The sequence below is a fragment of the Limulus polyphemus genome, unplaced genomic scaffold (genome assembly GCF_000517525.1).
Source record: "Limulus polyphemus unplaced genomic scaffold, Limulus_polyphemus-2.1.2 Scaffold873, whole genome shotgun sequence".
Lineage (NCBI taxonomy): Eukaryota > Metazoa > Arthropoda > Merostomata > Xiphosura > Limulidae > Limulus > Limulus polyphemus.
Window position 1 is genome coordinate 35155 of NW_013666483.1, and position 22155 is coordinate 57309.

At 30.6% G+C, this 22155-nt stretch overlaps 2 protein-coding genes across 3 annotated transcripts in view; one reads left to right on the forward strand and one right to left on the reverse strand.

The window, feature by feature from the left end:
- The window catches only part of LOC106460975 (xylosyltransferase oxt-like), a 27575-nt gene extending 8146 nt beyond the window's left edge, over positions 1-19429 (reverse strand). Inside the window, exons 1-12 of one of the 2 annotated variants that reach the window (XM_013920737.2) lie at positions 19349-19429; positions 17455-18019; positions 15698-16154; positions 13069-13365; positions 11837-12000; positions 9320-9522; positions 8626-8706; positions 7885-8101; positions 5810-5986; positions 4949-5054; positions 2944-3146; positions 647-781 (exon numbers count right to left, since the gene is read on the reverse strand). In XM_013920737.2, the coding sequence (XP_013776191.1) occupies positions 647-781; positions 2944-3146; positions 4949-5054; positions 5810-5986; positions 7885-8101; positions 8626-8706; positions 9320-9522; positions 11837-12000; positions 13069-13365; positions 15698-16154; positions 17455-17640 (2226 nt within the window). In that variant the 5' untranslated portion in view covers positions 17641-18019; positions 19349-19429. The remainder of the gene's footprint in view (positions 1-646; positions 782-2943; positions 3147-4948; positions 5055-5809; positions 5987-7884; positions 8102-8625; positions 8707-9319; positions 9523-11836; positions 12001-13068; positions 13366-15697; positions 16155-17454; positions 18020-19348) is intronic. The other variant, XM_022387770.1, reaches the window with a different exon arrangement.
- Positions 19424-22155, forward strand: part of LOC106460980 (40S ribosomal protein S15a) — a 10466-nt gene continuing 7734 nt past the window's right edge. The window contains exon 1 of the mRNA XM_013920743.2: positions 19424-19506. The gene's annotated coding sequence lies outside the window, so the exon portion shown is untranslated. The remainder of the gene's footprint in view (positions 19507-22155) is intronic.

Genomic DNA, 22155 nt, shown 5'->3' on the forward strand with positions numbered 1-22155 from the left:
AAAAAAAACTGTTATTTTTCCAATAAAGGGTACCACTTTTAAGATATAAAAACGTTACAGTTCATAACAGCATAATCAGAACACTTTTCCAATGCAATACTTCCCAGAAAAATCCTTCTTTAGAAAATGTTCACTTTTTTTCTAAATATTTTTCAATGAGGCATTAATACTATGATAAGTAATTACTAGCACAATCAGCCACCTGTAGGGCAGTATTTCTGCTAGTATACATAAATTTCTCTTAAGACAAATACATGAATCCCAGATGGTGATTAATAGCATGCCATGTTGACTCTTTAACTGAATGAATATCAATATAATTGGATTTTTACCCCAAACCTTTTGATTCTTATATGTACTTTTACATTAGTGACAGCGGACAATTTATGTAGAGATCTGAAGAAAATTTCATTTTCTCATTCACAAAATAAGTCTATCATCATAAATATGTCATTGAAGTTTTCTTTAACTATCATTATCTGAAGGAAATATATTCTGAATTTTAAGTGCAAAACACTACTTAAAAAAATATTTTGAGAAACCAGCATGCTTGAAAGCACTACATTACAACAAATCAATAACAAACAATGAAGTATGTGTGTGTGTATCCATTACTGATTATCTGTCAACAGAAGCTGCTTATCACCTGTATAAACTTCAGTCGTCCAGTAGGTCCAACTGGTTTATGTATGATATAATGTTGTCTTGGTCGAGCTTGTACTTCCAGAAGTACAGGACTTGATATACCTTGAGCAGAGGCTTCAAACAAAATCAGTGTCCCCTGGAAACAAGTTTACGTACCATTAATGCACATATCGTTATATTTACAACAAATATCTCTAAAGCTTGAAACAAAATCAGTGCCCCTTAAAAACAAGTTTCTGAACCATTAACTCTTTCAACCCGAGCTCTGTCCCTGGGACCGACCTCGTAACCATTTTGTGCTTGTTATAGTTTTCATGCTATAACTTTTAAATTAGTAACCGAATGTTAATGCCATTTGGCAGTTTATCAGTAAACATTACAATGCTTTCATATGCAAGATATCTAATTTTTTTATTAAGTATTAAAGTTTTTAAAGCAATGTTTCTCCCCTGCCTTTTTTCTTTTCACATCTTGCCTATCTATCATGCAAAGTAATTTTCGTTTTAACATTAAAAATACTTTTATGCATCAGAAAATTTTAAAATTTCACATGCAAAATCTTTATAATGTCCGAATATTGATCAAACATTTCTTAAGAAAAAAACTTTATATTTTATCTGTTATTTTCAGTAATTAATCAATATATACAGGTTCGGTAAATTTGACCGATCTTGCAACCACCATAAAAAATTAGGAAATAAACATAAATTATGCATTTCATTCTAGAATGAACACAAATTACAACATGAAAACATAAATGTTTAAACGAAATAGCTTAAATCTCATAACATTATATATTTATATATATATTTATTATTTTTATTATATTGACCTTTCACCCGTGCACTCATGTTACTGTATCAAGTAACATAAAACTGACCTTTGGTCTGTACAAAGTAACTTGTCTTGGCTGTGTTTTAGTCGACTAGAATTTTGTAAAAAATACAGGCACATTTCAATTATTATACATTACATATGTAGATTATTGCTATTTTGAAATAAGTTCTAAAAGTTAAATCAGTGCCTCCTAAAAACAAATTTCTGAACCATTAATATACATAGTGCTATATTTAAAAAATTATCTTTAAAGCTTGAAAGAAAATCAGTGTGCCTTGAAAACAAGTTTATGAACCACTAATATACATTGTGCTATATTTAAAACAACTATCTCTAAAGCTTGCTTTTCACGGCTTTTCCTGGACTGCTGAACTGTAGTTAAATGTATAGGTATTTAGTATGCCCACCTTAAGAAGAAGAAACCAACCATTAAATGCTCTCAATTATTTTCAAGACCCACCAGTATGCGTTATACCTCCCATTAGCCAATACTATATTTTATTCCCAGATTAATTCTTAAATTCCCACATTGGGGCTGAATAGAAACTACAGTTTCTGAGCATCCCTGGTTCTCTCTCTCTCAAGCCCCATCGAGGCTTGTGAGATTTAAAACCAAAACTACTGCCAAGTTTATTTATTCATTCAGCTCGAAACAAAATCAGTGCTCCCTGAAAACAAGTTTCCAAACCATTAACATACATATTGCTATATTTACAATAAATATCTCTTAAAAATCAACATGAATCATGTTTATAAGCATTGAAGAAAAGAGTAAAATATCAAAAAATTTTTTCCATAAAATGCTAAAAAAAATCACAAATTGTCAGATTATAACTCAGTGTTCTTGTTTTTACAGAAGTTCCTCTATTACAATGATCAATGTCTCTAGTAAACTACTAATAAACAACATACTGTAGATGTAATGAAGAGTAAGGGTTTGTCAACTAAGATTTATGTGGAACACAAGCAAATAAATAGTCAACTAGTTGTCCGTTACAGCTGTCATTTGTAGAGTAAGTGTTTGTCAACTTAGATTTATGTTGAAAACAAGCAAATAAATAGTCAACTAGTTGTCTGTTACAGCTGCCATTTGAAGAGTAAGGGTTTGTCAACTTAGATGTACGTGGAACACAAGCAAATAAATAGTCAACTAGTTGTCCGTTACAGCTGTCATTTGGTTGAATTTCTTCCCTGTGTTTTACTCATTCATTTTCAAAATCACAGTTTCACATTTTGGTTCGATGCTAGAGTGCTAAGCCCCCCATCAACCAGTTATATGTTAATCTCAAAGGTAAAAATGGAGGTTTAATCCATGATAACACATAAAAGGTACCCTAATGCTTTACAAACAATCAAAGTCGATATTTATTTTTACCTTGCAGAATAAAAATAAATAAATTCAACAGGGTTTGGATCATATATTTGTTACAAAGTGTAAAACATTTCAAAGAAAACACATACTTTGTAAATATCAGTCTCAAAAAACAACGTTGCTTCCCGAACATTCAGTGGTACAACATTACATGGCTTAGTAGCATCTCGTAGTTGTCGGCATGCAAGTCGGCCAAGACTGTTATAAATAGAAATTTTGGCATCATCAGGAGCTGGTGATTTATCCTTCCAATGATACTCGTTCTGCCAGTAGGAACTTGTGACTGGAGAGACTAATAAATTAAACATATTTAGAAGTATTAAAAGCCATATTATAACCATAACTCAAATATACAACTGAAATAAGCTTGACTTTGCTTTTATAAAACAAACTGAAATTCTACAAATTTTGTAAGCTTAACTATAAAAACTATAATTTTCAGGAATTCAACATGACAGATAAAATTTCAAGGAAATTTACAAAATATTGTTAACTCTTTAATACTTAATTGTATATTACTACTATGTACAATGAATACAGGTCTCCATTTGAGCTGATATGTTAAATGGCTTTCAACAAAGCAAAAGGAAAGACACTATTCATTTTAACACTTTAAATAAATGTTTCCATGTCATGAAAACTAAAGCAGTGATAATAGGAGCTTTTGTTTTAGATGACATAATGAATTGACTACCTAAGAAATGAGTGTTCTGAAAAATTTATGATTTTACATGGTCTGGTATTTTTCTTAGCTTAAGACAATATGCAGAAGTTCATGTTAACAAAAGTTGAAAAAAAAAACAACTAGTTAGTAATTACAATTACATTATAATTTAAAGAATTTGATAGAATAATTAAATTTAAAAATATCTTATGTTAGTTCTTGAAAATAATGAAAATTATCAATCACATAATCACACGGATAGCTGTCATAATGCAACAGGAGAAAACACATTCCAATTGCATGTGTCAGGTTACATGAATGTGCCGGATTCTTTATGGTAGGTGTCTGCGACTTTTTGGCTATAAATTTCAACAATAAATAAACAACACACAGTACACTTGTTTTACAATAATACATTAAAACGATTCAAATGTTTATACAAATGTTCGTTATACTGTTGGTTACCACTGTATAATCCTGGCTAGCTCACCAATGTCACGTTGCTATGTACGGATGGGCAGGATTTTTTTGAGTAGGTGTCTTTGACTTGTTGGTGATAAATTTCAACAATAGACAAACAGCACACTTGTTTTAAAATAATATATGAAAATAATTCAAACATATATACAAATGTTCTTCATACTGTTGGTTATCACAGTTGTATCTAGAGCTATAAATATTCATCTCTTATCGTCACCGTCCATATAGGCTGGTTCAGTTACTTTAGGACACAACTGACAAGATAAATTATTTCTTCTCTACTCTGTTATTACAATACAATTTGTGATCATTTTACTTTAAAAGTCACCACTATGCATACTTTATGGCTAATCACACAGTCTAGATTTATCTATCTAACTAACTAACTTCGTCTAACTATATTTTGTCTGCATATTTATAGCCTTACAGAGGCCTAAAATATTCTACACACTGCAAGGTATTATGATGCAATAACACTCAATTAAAATGATGAGAAAAACCTAGAAGGTTCTAGCAAAATCTAGTAACAATTGAACTACATAACATATGATTCCTAAACAGTGATGTTAACAAACTTGGGATAAACTATCTCTTCTAAAAATAACTAAATTTAATACTCGTATCGAACTTAAACCATCTAAATCATAACACTAGCATTAACTTCAACAGTCGTGTATATCTAACAATGTGCAAGGATCGTACTTACAAGTATACAAGAAGTGTAGAATCCAAACTTTTCTGTAAATCCTTGCTTATTTTAGACTAAAGTAAAAGGATAACACATGAATGACCTTCCATTACTTTAAAATAAATTAAAAAACACTTCATATTCCATACACATTTTTCTCATTACACAATAGTCATTGATTTGCACATTATATGTACTACTAGACTAAATTTAGTTATCTTAAAACTTTAACAAGAATTAAATATCTTAATCAATTTTTTACCTAGTTCTCTTGGTCCATTAATCCATCTCTCTACTTGTTCAATTATCTGTTGGTTAACTACAGGCTCAAATTTTCGACCAAAGAAAAATGGACGGTTTTCTGTTGCCTGAAGAAAAAAAGATAGAAAATTAGAAACCAAAGAACAACTTTGTGTAAGCATAACTTTATTAGAAAATTCTATAATTTTTTACAATCCCTTTGGGGCAGTATGGCTCAGTGGCTTTACACTTTAAAACTCAAAGTCAGATGGCTGCAAGTTCAAGGCTGGCATATGTCACATTGTTGTGTCTTTGAGCAAGACACATTACCAAACTTGATGGGTACCAATCTGTTAGCTGGAGGTTAACCTCCAATTCACTGGCATCCTGTCCAGGGGAACAGGTCACCATTCTCATCTGCTATTAGAACCAGAGTTTGAAAGTACCAGCCTTATGTGCCTTGGAAAGGTGTGGCAAGGATTTAACTTTCTTAACTTGATACTATTGACACATTTCAACTGAACCCAATGTTTTCAAATTCGATGACGAGGAACCCACTTTGAGACTAATAATGGCTGAACCCAATGTTGTCAGAGAAGAAAAAAAAATCTTAATTTTAAGTTTGTATTTATACAATGCTCTACATATATGTCTGGAAAAGAGTGTTTTCTTGTCATATTTCAAAGATAGTGACCTCTTAACAGCTAATCGTATAATTTAAATTTTAAAAAGAACCTACTAAGGATAATTATATCTGGCACTTAACAGGTGAAATTTAAGCAAATTCATTAATATAAAGGTTGTCTATGAAATATATAAGTTTAGCTCTTGACCATATTAGCACCAACATAAGTATTTTTTTACCACTCACTGAAAAACCTACCTTGATCCTTGGCCAATCATCAATTTTAAAATCATTTGGTGAGCAGCCACACCAGTCCACAACATGTCGGTATTGGCACTTACATCCCTGTTTCCGTTTCCAGTTGGTAACATGGAGGTTATTATCTATGATCTTTTTGCAATACTCACTATTCTGAAGTACAGTGTGGAAGAAAGACTGAAAACAGAAACAACACAAAAAACTCAAGAAAATTTAGTTTCAAATACTTACTACATGCCATGTTATATACACGGTTCGTAAAATAAAAGGATCTAATGTTTGAGCAAAACAAATCTGCAATCAAAGCAGTCAAATATATATAAAACAGAATCAATGAAGAAAAGCAGTGAAAACAACTACAACAAATGACATTTTTTCATCTAAAATCCTGATTTGATGTTAAGAAATTATAATTTCAATAATGGGAAAAGAGAGCTTATATAATATTTTTGATAGAAATTTGGTCAAATATTCTCTAGTATGCATGTAATAGTAACACATATGACCCATTTCTTTAATAAATCTGGAATAGGCATCATACTACATTCCGAAACTCAGAACTACCAATATGTATGTTGAATAAAACTGGGGAAATTGATATGGATAATTGAGTACATCAGTTATTGTCACGTAAACTAACTGATTAATTGAAATTAATGTTCCCGATACTATAACTGAACAGTGTGCAGGTGGATTGGTAGCAAGAATTAGCAATGATCTTGAGTGAACATCTGGTGTGCATTTGTAGATGAATACTATCTGGACATCCAGGAATGCAACAGTGCAACAGGCTAGTGTAGGGAGAAGGGACCTATGGTCAGCTGCGGTTATAAGGTAACTGTGAATTTTAGAACCTAATAAAAAACGTTGTTTTATAATCAGGCTAATACAGTAATTTGTAGTCATTATAGAATGAAAAAAGCATCATTTACATCTATTTCTTTTTTTTTATGGCAGTTACTAGGTCGGTCAAATTGACCAAACTCATACAGAGATACAATAGTGAAAAAATAACAGATACAATATAAAGTTTTTTCTATAAAAAAAAAACGTTTGATAACTACCTGGAGGTTATAAAGATTCCACATGAGAAATTTAACAATTTTCTGATGCATAAAAGTATTTTTAATCTTAAAATCAAAATTACTTTGCATGTTGAATGATCACCATTTGAAAAAGAAAAAAATGCACGAGCAAATCATTACTTAAAAAATCTTAAAGTTTAACAAAAAAATCTGATATTTTGTGTACGAAAGCCTTGTTATGTTTAATGACAATCTGGAGATTTCTTTACAAAATTAAGCATATTTTAATATTTATGAAATAGTGAAAATAAACATTCTATTATATGTTACAAAACTGGGTTTTGATACTCAAGAATATTTGATTTTTACATTTAAATAGCACATACATATTTATGGACATTTAACACATGAAATAATTAATATGGCAAAGTTAATATATTTATAGAGAAGAATAATGCTGTTGCTAGTAGCAGTCCTGAATTTGCTAGCGAGAAAAATAACTATCAACTTAGTCCCTTCAAAAGTTAAGGTCAAAGTATTACTTTTTTTATATATTTAATATTTATTCATTTTAGGATATGCCACACTGAAGGTAAATGATGAGATCTACCCTACAATTTAGGGATTACCATACATTGTTATCATTAAAACCTATTTGTTCTGTAATTTCTGTTTACTTCTGATGGATTTTAGTCCTGGCAACAGATGGTCTCTTAGATAATTTTACTAATAAATAAATTTCCTAAATAAATGGTGCTATTTAAAAAATAAATAAATAAATTGACTGAGATATTTGCAAATTTAATATATTTTTCTTACCTTAAAATAAAAAAAATCTACATGAAAAGAATTAAATAACCCAATTGTAAACTTTTATGCATATAAACTTATCAATGAAATTTCCTAGAATAAACTCTATATTTTTTTTCCACATAGAGATTTTTACCATTTGAGAATTTGGCATCTCTCTTTCAGAAGCTTAAACTATTTTAATATTATCATTCTTCCCTTAAACATAGTCTGTTTTTTAAGTGCTAAAAGTTTACTTACTTCTGCAGGAAGAAGTGTGTAACTGAAGACAGTTTTTAACCCAGTTAGCAACTCATTGTTTTCTTTTACCACATAGGTACAAAAGTCTCTACTCAGAGCAACCCAGTCACTTCCACCATCTATTTGTATACCCCAAGGAAGGGTGCGTTCTCCTATTCTCCACATGTGTGTATCACACTCATAGAAAGTTTTATCTAAACCTTGTTTTGCAATAAACCTAGAAAGGACAATAAAAAAATCTATTTGAAAACAGGTCGTGCCAGGAAGCAAAAAATATTAAGTTTCAAAAAGTTAATAAAAACAAATAATGGAAATTACAAAATAAACTTTACTTTTAAAAACATTGTAAAACAAGTACTAAGTTTTCAATTATACTTTCAGTAAGATGTCAAACTATTTCACAACTACCATTCCAGCATTTGATTTTAACATACAACTGAAGCGGTAATCTCAACACAAACATTAAAATATGCATGTGTTTCTGATGGTTTCTCATGAATAGAGTGGATTGTTTGCACTCCAGTTGGATTAAGCACATTAAAGTTTCCTTATATGTTTCATAACCAGTTGATTTGTTTAGCATGCGTCATACGTAGGGTCGTGTATAGCTAATATTAAATTTGGTGGTATTACAGTGGATTTTAATAACTGTACACAATACTAGACTTAAGCATATGTAAATTATTATTTAAAACTATAACTTTTACACATCAACTTGGTTAATAAAGTTGCTTATCTAACCTCTGAGTATCTTGACCATGGGATTTAACGAAGTTCATGCCCTTGTTGGCAGTCAGAAAACCCTCCAGTTGTGACAAAGACCTACAATATAGAAAGTCACCTACGATTAGACTACTACCACTGTTGTTTTCACGTCAAGTATTATACATACATAATGCAATAAGCATGGTTATTATAAAACTTACATTCTTTTTAAACAAATGCATATACTTTTAAATTCCTTTCTAATCAAATTATAATGACAAGACAGGTGTATCAAGAATATAAAATGAATATTAATTAAGTAATTTATCTGTGATTAATTTAACTCACTGGTATATGCATTCTGATGAATTAAATGTTCTTTACCACATCTGACCTTACACAAAACCAACAGTAAATGATTACAAAATTAACATAAACTCTTCAATTTGATTATTAAATATTGTTTACCTCATCTGACCTTACACAAAACCAACAGTAACTGATTACAAATTTAAGCTAAATCTTCAATTTGATTATTAAATGTTGTTTACCACATCTGACCTTACACAAAACCAACAGTAACTGATTACAAATTTAAGCTAAATCTTCAATTTCATTATTAAATGTTGTTTACCGTGTAAGGTCAGATGAAAAACCAACAGTAACTGATTACAAATTTAAGATTTATGAATAATCAAATTGAAGAATTTCCAAACTGTGATGCACTTACTTTATAGGAAAATCACTTTCACTTAAGTTTAATACATAGTCCCACTTCCAATTCCTAAAGGCAAGCAAGTCACAAATACATTGAAGTAACATCTGAAGGAGACTAGCTCCTCCCCAAATTGTAGAGAGTCTCCACCGGGATAGACGGATATTGGGAAACTTCTCCTCTAGAGGCAATAGTTCCCGGAAGAGATAATCTTGTCGCTAAATAACAACCAAGTTATTCTCAAGTGAAAAATGCTTGAAACTTAAATAAAAAATCAAGGGTTACACATTTATTTTGTTGTAGTATTTACCTAAAATATTTCTAACAAACCAATAACTAATGGTTTTCAATATATAAATTCTAAGTTTTTATTTTTATAATTGTACATATTGATAGCAAAATTAGTTTAGACAAAACTTTGGTATACTCAATTGATAAAGAACAAACTTACTATTTTAAAATCGTTACTAAGCACTTTGACTGTACCCCATATACCTCACTTTATTGTAGACGTACACATTTTTTTAATAGTTTTAATAAACCAGATCATATATGAATTTTTATTAGCGCTAAAATTATAAATTTTGGTATTTAATATATCTTAGGTTTGATCCCAATAAAATTATAAACCTAAAGGTGAAATAGTGTGAAAGATACATACATTCTTTGAACATGTCTAAAAGTAGATTATACATCAAAGTTAAGCCTAACTTAGCAATTTTCACATTCTTTAGAAAATTCTAAATTCAAATACACTTCAAAAAAATTAGGTTTTTTAGTTTCAAGTTATAAGTATTGTCCCTTATATGATTTATCTACAATATTCTAAAAACTGCCAAACTCCACATATAATTAAGTCTTTGTTTATACTAGTCTTGAAGTACTATGTTTTCAGAACCTAATTTGATATTCTCCTATGATTTATTTTCCTTTTATAAATTTTTGAAAACTAGATGATTAAGCTAAGGGCTAAAAAACTGTCCATTAATTTGGCAATGACAAAGTCTACAGTAATTTCATTTTCTAACTATCTGAGGTTTAGAATGTGAGTTTGTATTTTAAAAGATCTAAAAAGAAAATGCTATATTTATTGGATACTAATTTCTATTTTTAAGTATGTAGTGACATAACTTGAAAACATAAGAATGCAGATTTCATCTGACTGATTTTCCCCCCTCTATGTATTGTGTATGTCTCAGTAACATTTAAAAATATTATTGGCACAGATAACAAAGATATAACCCAGACAAATCATCAGTCTGAAGAAATAAACACTGCAATCAAAAAAGCATTTTTTAACAATAAAAACACTTACTTTAGTAAGTTTGAAAAATATTAATGCTGCTATTAAACAATTAATTGACTCATTTCTTGTCTCAATATTAATGTAATTGACTCCAGAAATTAACTGTAGTCAGAATTCGTTCAATTCAGAGCACGTAAATGAGACACTTTTAATCAGAATTTCTGAAATACACATTAGCATAAACAATATGTATTCGTGTATTGGATGATGAAAACTATTAAAAGTGGTTTGTTTTTTAATTTCTTACCTCATTTTCTTTATTTTTTTACTTTCATTCCTTAATTATTTTTAAATACAAGTAGAAATAATTTTAAAATTTTTATACTCCCAAATTCTCCCACATAAGAACCTGACTATATATATTTAACCAACATTAAGTTACTTCAAGATTTGGCATAAAGTATAGATATAAATTTTCACTGGATGCTTAAATTAAACCTTAATACATCCATTATGACATATCAAAAGAAACTGAATTTTTCAAATAATTTGTAGTATTTTGAAAATTTTTTTGATTTATCCCAGCATCAAACAGCACAGCCCATGCTCACTAGAAAATTTTCCCAAAAAGGAGGAAAAAAAATTGTTCTGAATATATATTTGTTAAATTCACAAGTACAACAAGTAAATTTCAAAGTATACACTACAAGTAACACAAAACACACAACTGAAGTAGCGCAATAACAAGAATGAGACACAGTGTGGTTGCTACGATGACCAAATCACATTCTTTCTACATAAAGTCACATAAGTCACTCTTAACTGTATAATTTAAGTAGATTAATGGGCTAAAGAGCATTTGTCAAAAACTGAATAATTTACATTATAAAAAAGACAGTTTTAGTTCACTTTACTCTGTCTATTTATGGCATATTTGGGGGAACTTTAATTATAAGAAACAATCATATTTAACATGAAAGTTGGTTCATGCATATTGCATGAGTATTTTTGTAATTCATACTCATTAGTTTCTCATTCACACAACTGAAACCCAAATTTTTCAAATTAAAAATGCTGTAATACTTATACTTTTTTCCAATTATTAATAGGAGAAGCAGTGAGATTCAAAATCACCTAGGCAACTTTAAATTTTAGTATTGCGAGTTTCAGGGACTCCTAAAGTCCTGAGTTAATCTCAGGTGCTGCTTAACCATGATGCTTAGTTAAAAATGTTTTTATACTGATAAATCACAACATACCAAATGTGAGAATATAAAACTACTTACAGAGTCTACATGAATAAAAAAATAATGTCGTGTATGATACAAAGCTCTGATAAGGCGACGGACTTGACGGACGGCTCGACCATTCACTGTAAGCAGGAAGACTATAGTGACTGGATCATTTTTCTCTGTATCTACTGCGGGCAATGCTTTATTTTTTACAAACTCTAGAAAAAATATAACAGTTATTTCAGCCTCATATGAATGTGTTCAAATTAAATTAGTTTCTTCAGTTAAAAATTGAGTGTAGAATAATAAAACAATAGGTTCTTACGTTGCGTATTGATAATGTTTACAGCTCTAATGCTAGAATGGTAGCGTTAAGTAGTTTTGAAAATTGTATAGATTTATCTACAAGATCACAGAAAATCTGTGAAAATCAAAAAACTGCTTTAATTAACCATGTAGTTGAAACTGTATTGAGTGAAGTTTATGGTATTGGTTTAGAATCTTAAGTAAATTCTCAAAAACATTGCAAAACAATGCACTGATGGCTAATCTTCTGTGGAATATTATCAAACAAAGTCAAAAACAGAAAGACAGTCCAAAGAGAACACCCAGAAATTCATAATAAAAGCCCCCCAGTGGCACAGCGGTATGTCTGCGAATGTAAAATGCTAGAAACTGGATTTCGATATCCATGGTGGGCAGAGCACAGATAGCGCATTGTGTAGTTTTGTGCTTAAATTCAAAACAAACAAAACAAATCATAATAATAATATTCATTGCCTTTACCATCACAATTAATAACTTACAGGGTCATACAGTTGACCAAGTAGGAATAGTCTTCAAGAATCAGTTTTTTTGCATGTTTCAATCTATAAGGATTTATCAAGAAGAACATTTGAACATGACTTTAAAATATACAGAAGTCAAAATGCTAATCAAGCAATACTTAAATGAGATAACCAAATATATATAAAAAATGTTGTTTTCATGAAATACTAGAAATAGGATAGTCATTCTCCATACATATATTGCTAGTAAATTATAGTTAATATTTAGAAAACATGTTCATAAAACATATATTTAGATAAAATTTTGAGAAGAAAAATTAACCATTATTTCCTGTCATATGACAAGCAATCAGCTGGTTAGGTTTAATTTTGGGGATAAATGACCAACAAATACTGGGATAGGTTTTTACAGGTTAACCTGCAGCAATGTTTCGTGTAACACATGTACAAAAACTGCTTAAGTAAATAAGTTAAATAAAAACTGAAAAAAAAGCTCACTTGGCAAACCAGTAGCATATACATTCATTGAAAAATATCCTCCACATACAAGACTCAGATTTTTAGGACAAGCCATATTGCATTCAGATTCATCAATTTTCATACTTTCAGGGGGTGGCTCTCTCCCGCAGAAACACTCTAAACTGTATTGTGTCCCTGCATACTGAAAGCCTGACTGGAAACACTTCTGTATGCATGATAAGGGAGTGTTATGGGATAATTTGGTAAATGTTCTTGGGAGAATTCGTTTTTGACTTGCATCCTTAAAACAACCAAGATATGTTCCTTTTTTATCACCTAAGAGCAAAATATAAAAACAAAGAACAAAGCCTTTATAACATAAAGAAAATAAATATAACTTTCAACAAAAAATAAAATAAAAATGTATTTTTTTAAGTAAAAAAAGGTACCATGCACAATTCACACAATGAAGATGAGGGTAAACAAACCCAAGATAAAACAGTATCCTGACCTAGAAAAACCCAACATCAGAGCAGACATGTCTGTAAAACAAGGGCTGAAGAGAAAAGGCATGCCATGGAACCAAAAAAAAACAGATTACTATGATCAACAGAAAATCTTTAATGGTATGGATGAATAGTCTTAACCAAAAATTAAAGGGATGATAATGCACAGATAGTAGTGGATATCAGAAGAAGTATACAGGAAAATGAAAGTATGGAAAATTAACCAAAGTATCAGGGTCCAAACCCCACATAGGAAGAAGAATTCCAAAAGGCACGACTCTAAATATGGGTAGTTGGAACTATAAAAGCAAAAACATGAGAAGCAAACATATGTGGGGGACAAGACATATTGATCCCCTGACTGCAATTGTTCCCCAAAATGACTAGCAAGAACCCCAATATCCAGGTAAGAAGAAAAAACTAAAGAATGACTCAAAGATAAATCCCCTAGGATGGCATAGGTTAAACTGAATGGAAAACTCAGAGATGGATTAGAGGTGAGTAAACTGTGGCTATCATTGGTTGAGGCTACAGGAAGTCTCTCCTCCAATCAGAAACGTGTTTTAACCAACCAATCATAACACGCTCTCCACAATTCACTAGAACACTATAAAGACCAAGCTACACCACATGCACACACACACTGACCTGAAGACGAAAGGCGAAAGACTTTCGAAACGTTGTCAGCTACATTTGTGGGGTTTCTACAACAGGCAGATGCTGTCCATTTGAAACTTAGATTCATTATGAATACTCTGCCTAAACAACCTATCAAAGATTACGACAGATAAACATATTCAGAACGAGGAAAAAGAGCTACCCAAAGTAACATCTACTCATATTGACACACACCCAGGCACTGGTATGACAGGAAACTCATCAGATTATTCTGAATGTTGCCTAAAATTATATAATTCTCTACAGATCATAGCCATCACATCAGTGGCCAGTAACTCTGGCACCAACCTCATAGACATGGTCAGTAAATCTGTTGTAGCAGTAACACACTGGTAGTCATAACCATCTGAAACTGTGAGGGGTTGAAAATATAAAAGGGAGGGTAGATAATGAAAATAAATGGCAACTCTCCACAAAAGAATGGAAAAACGACAATAACTGAATTAGAAAATACATAAAAGTAAAAATGCATAGATATAATAACTAAATTGTGAGCCAGAACAAACACGCCTGCACCATAAGTAGTGTCGTACTCCTACTGGTGGAGGGTTGCTCCATGTTGATATGCAGAAAGAAATGGGAGTTGCAAGACTAGTGGCAAGCAAAAAATTTGTGCTTATAGGGGGCAGTACTAGTCAAGAAAGCTTTCTGTGAAAAGAGGTAAGATATTGCATTAGAAATAAAGCTGTCTTCACTAAAGTCAATTCCTACCCTGCCAAAATTGATACTTATGTCTTCTAGACTTACCATTCTCACCATTAAATATGAAAAAAGATGATGCAGCAACACCATCAGTTCCCTTAACAATCTTAAACACCTCAATCAGATCTCCTCTAACTCTTCTTTTTCAAGAGATCTTAACCTATCCTCGTATGACAATCTTTCTATCCGAGGTATCATCCTAGCAACCCTCCTCTGAACCCTTTCCAACAGTTCAATGTCCTTTCTAAGACAAGGATCCAAAGACTGAACACAATACTCCAATTGTGGCCTAAATAATGACATATACAATGACATCATATCCTCTTTAGACTTGTATTCAATATTTCTGTAGATACAATCTAAAATCCTACTTGCTCTGTCACTAGCAATAGTAAACATAAACCGCTATCAATATTTGCTTATTATGAATTTTAAAATATGCCACATTAAATTTATGTGAACTTCACATCTTTGGTTGACCATTTTTAAACATTGGTTGCTTCACTTAAATTAAAAAAATTATCACTTTAGAAAATATTACACAACTAGTTTGTTAGTTAAACAATAACTTAATATAATGTTATCTTAAAATCATGATTTTATGGCTCATCAGTAAACCTACTAACCTATAGTAGTTACAGTAACAGTTACCAAAGTTTGGTTACACTGACTAAATTCATTGCATAATAACATTAATGTTAGTTTTTGGGTAAAAGTATAGTTAATTTATATCTTTGTTAATAATTAAAAACCTTTAAAGCAAACCTTCTAATAGATCCTACCTTCTACTGGACAGTATCGTGGGAGTTGTGTTGGGTACATCTTCCCTGCTTTAATAAGGCACGTAACATTAGCTATTTTCTCTTTACATCCCTGACTTCTGGCACGATTAATAGCTGATATGGCATCTCGAGATAGTATTTCACACCAGGGCTTGAAATTTAGTTTACTGAAATTCAAGGATTCATTGTCTTTCTTTTCGACCTGTTTAGATGTATTTAATACACTACTGGGCTCCTTAGCTACTAAATCATAGTCTGACAGTAGTCGATCTGTCCGAGAAATCAGGTTTTGTACGTTAGGAACTACAATTTCATTATGAAGCCCGTCTTGCTCTAATATTTTAACTTCACTATGTCGGTTATTACTGTTTCTTGCCGACTTATCCCAAATGTTACTGAGGGAGTCTTCATCATCTATGTTATACTCATCAATATGTTTGGATTGTTGTTGGACCAACTTTAGAGGGAAGAAAAAAATATTTATAATGATTTAAATAATATTAAATAAAATTCTTGGTGATATGGAAACATTCAGTTATTTTGTTAAAATTTGCTTTTTGTCTTATGTTTCACACTATCACAGAGAATAAGCTTTTTTTCTATGGTATTCTCATAAATGTTAGATTCCTTTTTTTCTTCATTATAGAAAAGTGTAAGCGGGTAGATTCACATATATCTATTAGAAGGATTCAATAGATTTTAAATCCTGTCAAAATAGAACCTGGTCATTTGTGTGGTAAGTAATGTATTACATGAACAATGTATCAAAAAACATTGTTAAGTAATAACAATAGCTTCATGTACTACTTTCAAAGTTGGTTCACTATGTCCTAAAACAAAATTCCGGATACAAAGTTTTCAAAGTTAATGTATGATCGACTCATTTTTCAGAAAACATAACTTAATGATAAAGTATAAAATTAATGTGATAATAGGAAGCATTTATTAAACATTTCAGAAGCATCAAAATTCCATCATCGGTAATTTAGAGGCACAAAACAAACAAATAATATTTGTAATTATAACAGAAATATTATAAACATAAAAAGTAAACAATCATAGGCGTGCCCATGAAAAAATCTAGGCATATTGATCACATTATACTTCAACTTTTATATATATAATAAACTCATTTCGTATCATTTAATAAAAAATAAATAAAATTCATACAAACACTATTACATTTGATTTGATTTAATGACCATTTTATTAAAAATTTAGATCAATTTCAGCTTTTCGGAAATGGAAGAAGAGCATTATTTCATTTTCTCGTGTAATAATTTGTATATTCAGATTGTTTACTTCTTATGTATATCAAATTTCTGTTGTAATTACAAATATTGTTTGTTTGTTTTGTACCTCTAGATTACTGATGATGAAATTTTGAGGATTCCAAAACGTTTAATGAATGTATGATGTTCTTCAACCTACATTTGAAACAATATCAAGCAAAGGTTCAAGGATCCAAGATCTTCAGACATTACAGTGTAAACTACAGAGAGAGAGATTTTATTAAAATAATCATTCAATATTGGCAAAATTAATATCTCACTTTTGTTTCCAATTCTAATGGATTTTTCAACTTTTGAAAAACTGTTATTACAATTAAGTGGATCGTAATTGATTTTTTACCACCATTCATAACCAACCATAGTCCAAAATTAAACTATGAATCAAAAACATGATTAAGACTTAACATACGAACAGTAATTTTCACGTCCCTAGTGGTTTTAAAAACAACAGTAAACCTAAAATACCTGAATGTTTCCCCTAATTCTTTTAGTGTTTCCTTGCCATTGTGAACCTTCTTCATCCATTCCAAATATGGTGTAAAAACTGTATGCTAGGAAACCCTGGACAACAAGGATTATTCCTACCACAATAAAAAACGGTTTGTAACGCCTGCACCAACGTGCATTTAGCCCACTTGCTGATGCTGCCATTTTCCATCATGAGTCAAAATAATTGCTATGATCAGGAAGTCCACTTGATTCAAAGCATCCTTTATATTAACTTTAATAATGTTCAACTACATGTGATAGATATTATTAAAACAATAAGTAGAAAATCTGTTAAGCTAGCTGATAGATTCTTTCTTAAACTAAGATAAATTAGTGTTTTTTCCTCCACCTTTGAAAAACATATTTAAACCATCACAAAGAAGCCGTAGCTATGGGCATTTTCACTTGTACCAAAACTGAAGCATCCATCCCACTAAATTAGTAAACTTGTTGCTTCAATCAATAAGGTTGATTGTAGATATTCTCATTCAAGCTGATAGTAGCTCATACCATTTTATATTCCATCGTTAATATGAAATTCCTATAATATCAAAAACAAAGCAGTCAGTAATAGCACTCATGTAAGTCACAAGATATTACACTAATTTTATAAAACTAAACTTAATTTTTTATTGTATTGGACTTGAGTCAAAACCAAAACTTGCTTAATACAGAAATGAAATTATTATTGTAGTATTATTGACTGTTGGATGAAAATTAAAACACACAAATAAAAAAACTACGTATTGACTTAAATATATATAATAATCTATAAAACCTATTTTATCTCCAAATTCATAGAATGAAATTTAAAATGAGTATTTACCATCTCATTACAAAGAAAAATAATTTAGTGTGGAAATAAAATCATAATTTTAGGGTTTTTCACAACATTTGGACACTTTCCATTAACTAGATATTTAAACACCATCTCTGTTATTGTTTTTCATAGTATCATCCTTATCAACAGGGTATTTATTTTACCACAAATACACAATGTGTAAGGCATGTAATCATGCTAAACAGTATGTAATGATCACAGCTGGTTAGTTTCAAAGAAGTAAAACCATGATGAAGATACTATCTGGTCTAATCAGCTATCTCATAAGTCAATATGCAGTAGTATCCCAATTAAAACATATTAATTATTACACTCTAATGCAATAGTTAGAAATGCAAGCCATTTATTTGTGGTACTTCATTACTTGTCACTTTTGAGGTTCCCTTTTCATATCCCAGTTAATTTATTCTTTCAAAATGGCCATTTCTATCTCTTTAGTTTAACCCATATTATAAGTACATCAAGTTTAAAAAAAATAACAGTACTACTGCCAGAACTGGTACTATAATAAGTTATGTAAACAATATTACAACATCAATAAACATAATTTATATCGATTTACAAATCAAAATTCAACTCGCCGAGTTCTCCTCATCTGCTTCGAATGTTTATATATATTGTATGTATATACTGAATAATCGGTCTTAATGTAACATATTCTACTTTTTGTTTATTCAACTTTACAATATTTTTTGTTTTTACTTTTGAGTTTTTGTGGTAAAGTTCTAACAATGTACGTCAAAATAGAATGCAACTTCAAGTTGTATTGCTGTAACTTGTAAAGTTAAGCCTCGAATCCATAAGTTTTCGCCTATTAAAAACTAGTAATACTAAATCTTCTAGCAGTGCATGTCTATTTCTTATTAAATTATTTATACCTTTACACGCCTTAAGTACTTTGAACAAATAATGAATGCACGTATTTAGGATTTTCATTTACATTCAGTATCAAATATTTGAACATTAAAACACGTAGATTAAAGTTCACGCTATACATTTAATAAACACTAATTTATAAAATTTTGTTACCTTAGTTATCTGTTGGGATATTTTGTTATTTAACAGTAGCATAATCCCAAACCACTGTCAAATGATTTCCAACGCAGCCCTCTATTGGTAGTCTAATGAATGTTTTTGGTGTTGAGAGTAAAAATCTCCCTCTTTTGAAGACAGCCATCTGAAACGAGGTAAGCGTGTTTAGGTTGGAGTTGAAGAAATCATATTTAATCTGGTGGAAATGAGCTTAATATGAAAATTTTAATAACTCAAGCTATTATCTGAGATAGCTTGTAATGTTTTAATATTATATTTTGTTGAACTAATATACGGTTAAAATTCAAGTGAAGTTAAACTGAATGTGCTCGAGTATAGATTACTGTTAGTAATAGGCCATGAGTTTTATTTCGGCCTTCCATTTCTTTGTGTGATACACTTAAAAAAATATTTAGTATTGATACAAATAATAAAAACTGAGTATGTCTAAATTATAAGAGGTTATATTAGCAAAAAATGACATAAAATTGTTCTAAAAAAGGTAACCAGCAATAAAGTATATAACATTTGGTAACGCAAACTTTCTAGTACACGTAGTAGTATGACGAGTACGAATAATATGTTAAGTTGTTTCTTAAAAACGAAACAAGGTGAAACATGCTGAAGAAGGTAAGCCAGAAATTCTAAGTTAAAACTTACAAGACTTAGTATCAGAATTAACATGTAGTATTTTGATACAGTTATGAAGGAAGGAATATATTGGTACCATGATAATATTTTAAATTAAATATTATTATTTGAATGGTATAAAGTTCGACTCTCAGAGAGTGATGCTTTAATTAATTTTGTTACTTGCAATTTGCATGACTAGAAAAATTATTAGTCGAAAATCGCAATTGTACATTGATAACATATTAAAAATGAATACGTATTTGTTGAATCAACCAGTAAACTAACCTAATTAAATTCAGAAATGCTATAAAAGTGTGGGTGGGGGGTTACATTCTTTCAGTCATGAAAATAAGAGACTGTGGACCGTCTTTATAACTGCATTTTTTTTTAACTTGTATTTTTTTAAATGTCTCTTAGTTGTTACTACGAGAATAAAATAAATCACCAGTACGTCTTTAAGTCTAGAATACAGTGGTGTCTAATTGACCCTGGCCTAAACTAAACAATAGTACCTATGTCATTGTAACCTTTAATTACATTACTTATCAATATCAGTGTCTCAAGAAGTTTGGGGTCTGTATCAAATAATTAATAGTATGACACTTAAACAATATTTAACAATAAGGTTTAAATTTATAGAAATACTTTACAGATTTATTCTGATACCTTTCACAAAATATGCATTTGGAGATATGGGAATACTGTAAAAGTTACAGTTTTGTCTCTAACTGCAACAACCATTACCGATTTTCCTTGTAGGTCAGCTGGGAATCTGTAGAAAAGATACCATTTTGGTGCAGTCAAAAGCACAACAGCGAAAAGGCATTTTAAGTTTTTATACTGCCTTGAATATACGTACACTGCAATCTAATATGGCTGATTGCGTAGTGATCGGACAAGTTATTGGCATAAGTGGTCATCCAAGCCGCACGTAGAATAGTAAACTTATTAAAAACAAAAATTATACTCGTAAAGTATTTTTATGAGACATTTTAGTATAGTTTTTAAGATTCGGAGTGTATTCACTCATCGTCGTTGCAACCATGGTCTCAAAACACTGGACAGTCTGGTGTCAGTGTTGCAATTCCCATAAATCTCCTAAGGACAGGTCATTTAAAATACGTATATTGATATATCAGAGTAAGCCTAAACACTACAACCTTGTCTATTTTTAGTGATTGTGAACAACAGATTCGTCTTAAGTCTTTCCTCCTATACTGTATGGCTTAATATATTGCCCTGGTTACACTTGCATTGTCATTTGACCCCCCCCCCCTTTTCCAAGAGAGATGTAGATAGGGTGGAGTACATTCCACCCACCTTTGTGATACATTAGCAACAAGCAGAACGTTTTTTGACAGTTCTATTCACTTGTACTAAGCAAAAAGTATTCCCAGAAAGCTAAAACATGGAGAGATAATGAAAATGCCAAAATTATGAACAGAAAGTAAACTTTTGTTAGAAGCTGGAAGGAAAATAATACTTAAGCATTTTTATCATTTTGCTCCTTCTTGAAGTAATTCTATCTGTTTTGTATACTTACTCCTTGTTAGCAGATAAGTTCATTTAGTCCAGATTGTTAAAGTTAAAAAATGCACCAACAGCCATAAAGATGACAAATTTTGGAGAAAGACTTGGTATTTTCTTGTTAGCAAACTCGTCCAAAATGGTGAATGGTAAAAAATACATTCAAATAACTCAAACTAGTTAGAAGAGCAATGTTGCTGTACTAACTAGTTTGAGTTATTTGAATATATATATCTTTTTACCATTCACCATATAATAAACTTGGTCTCCTTTTGAAAGTAAATTTTCTCTACCAGTGCAGTAACTTGGCTCAAATGAAAGCTGTTTAGAGGTGGTTCTTTAGTTGAAAGCAAGATCACATATTCATAAAATAGTAGTTTAATAAAATTTTGAATGAAAGTCCACAAATGTAATGACATGGCCTTTGACACGTGACCTGTAGTGATAGGGTTGAACTAAATTTTAAAAACAAAAATATAAAACACCCATAAAGCCAGTCCTTATTGCATTGGTATTTATCAATCCTTCCTTTAAACCCTTTCCAGGCAAGTCACAGGTGAAAGGTATTTGTTGACTCACATTCAAAATTTTATTGAACTACTATTTCATGAATTTATGTCAATAACTTTGGAATCAAACTGTAG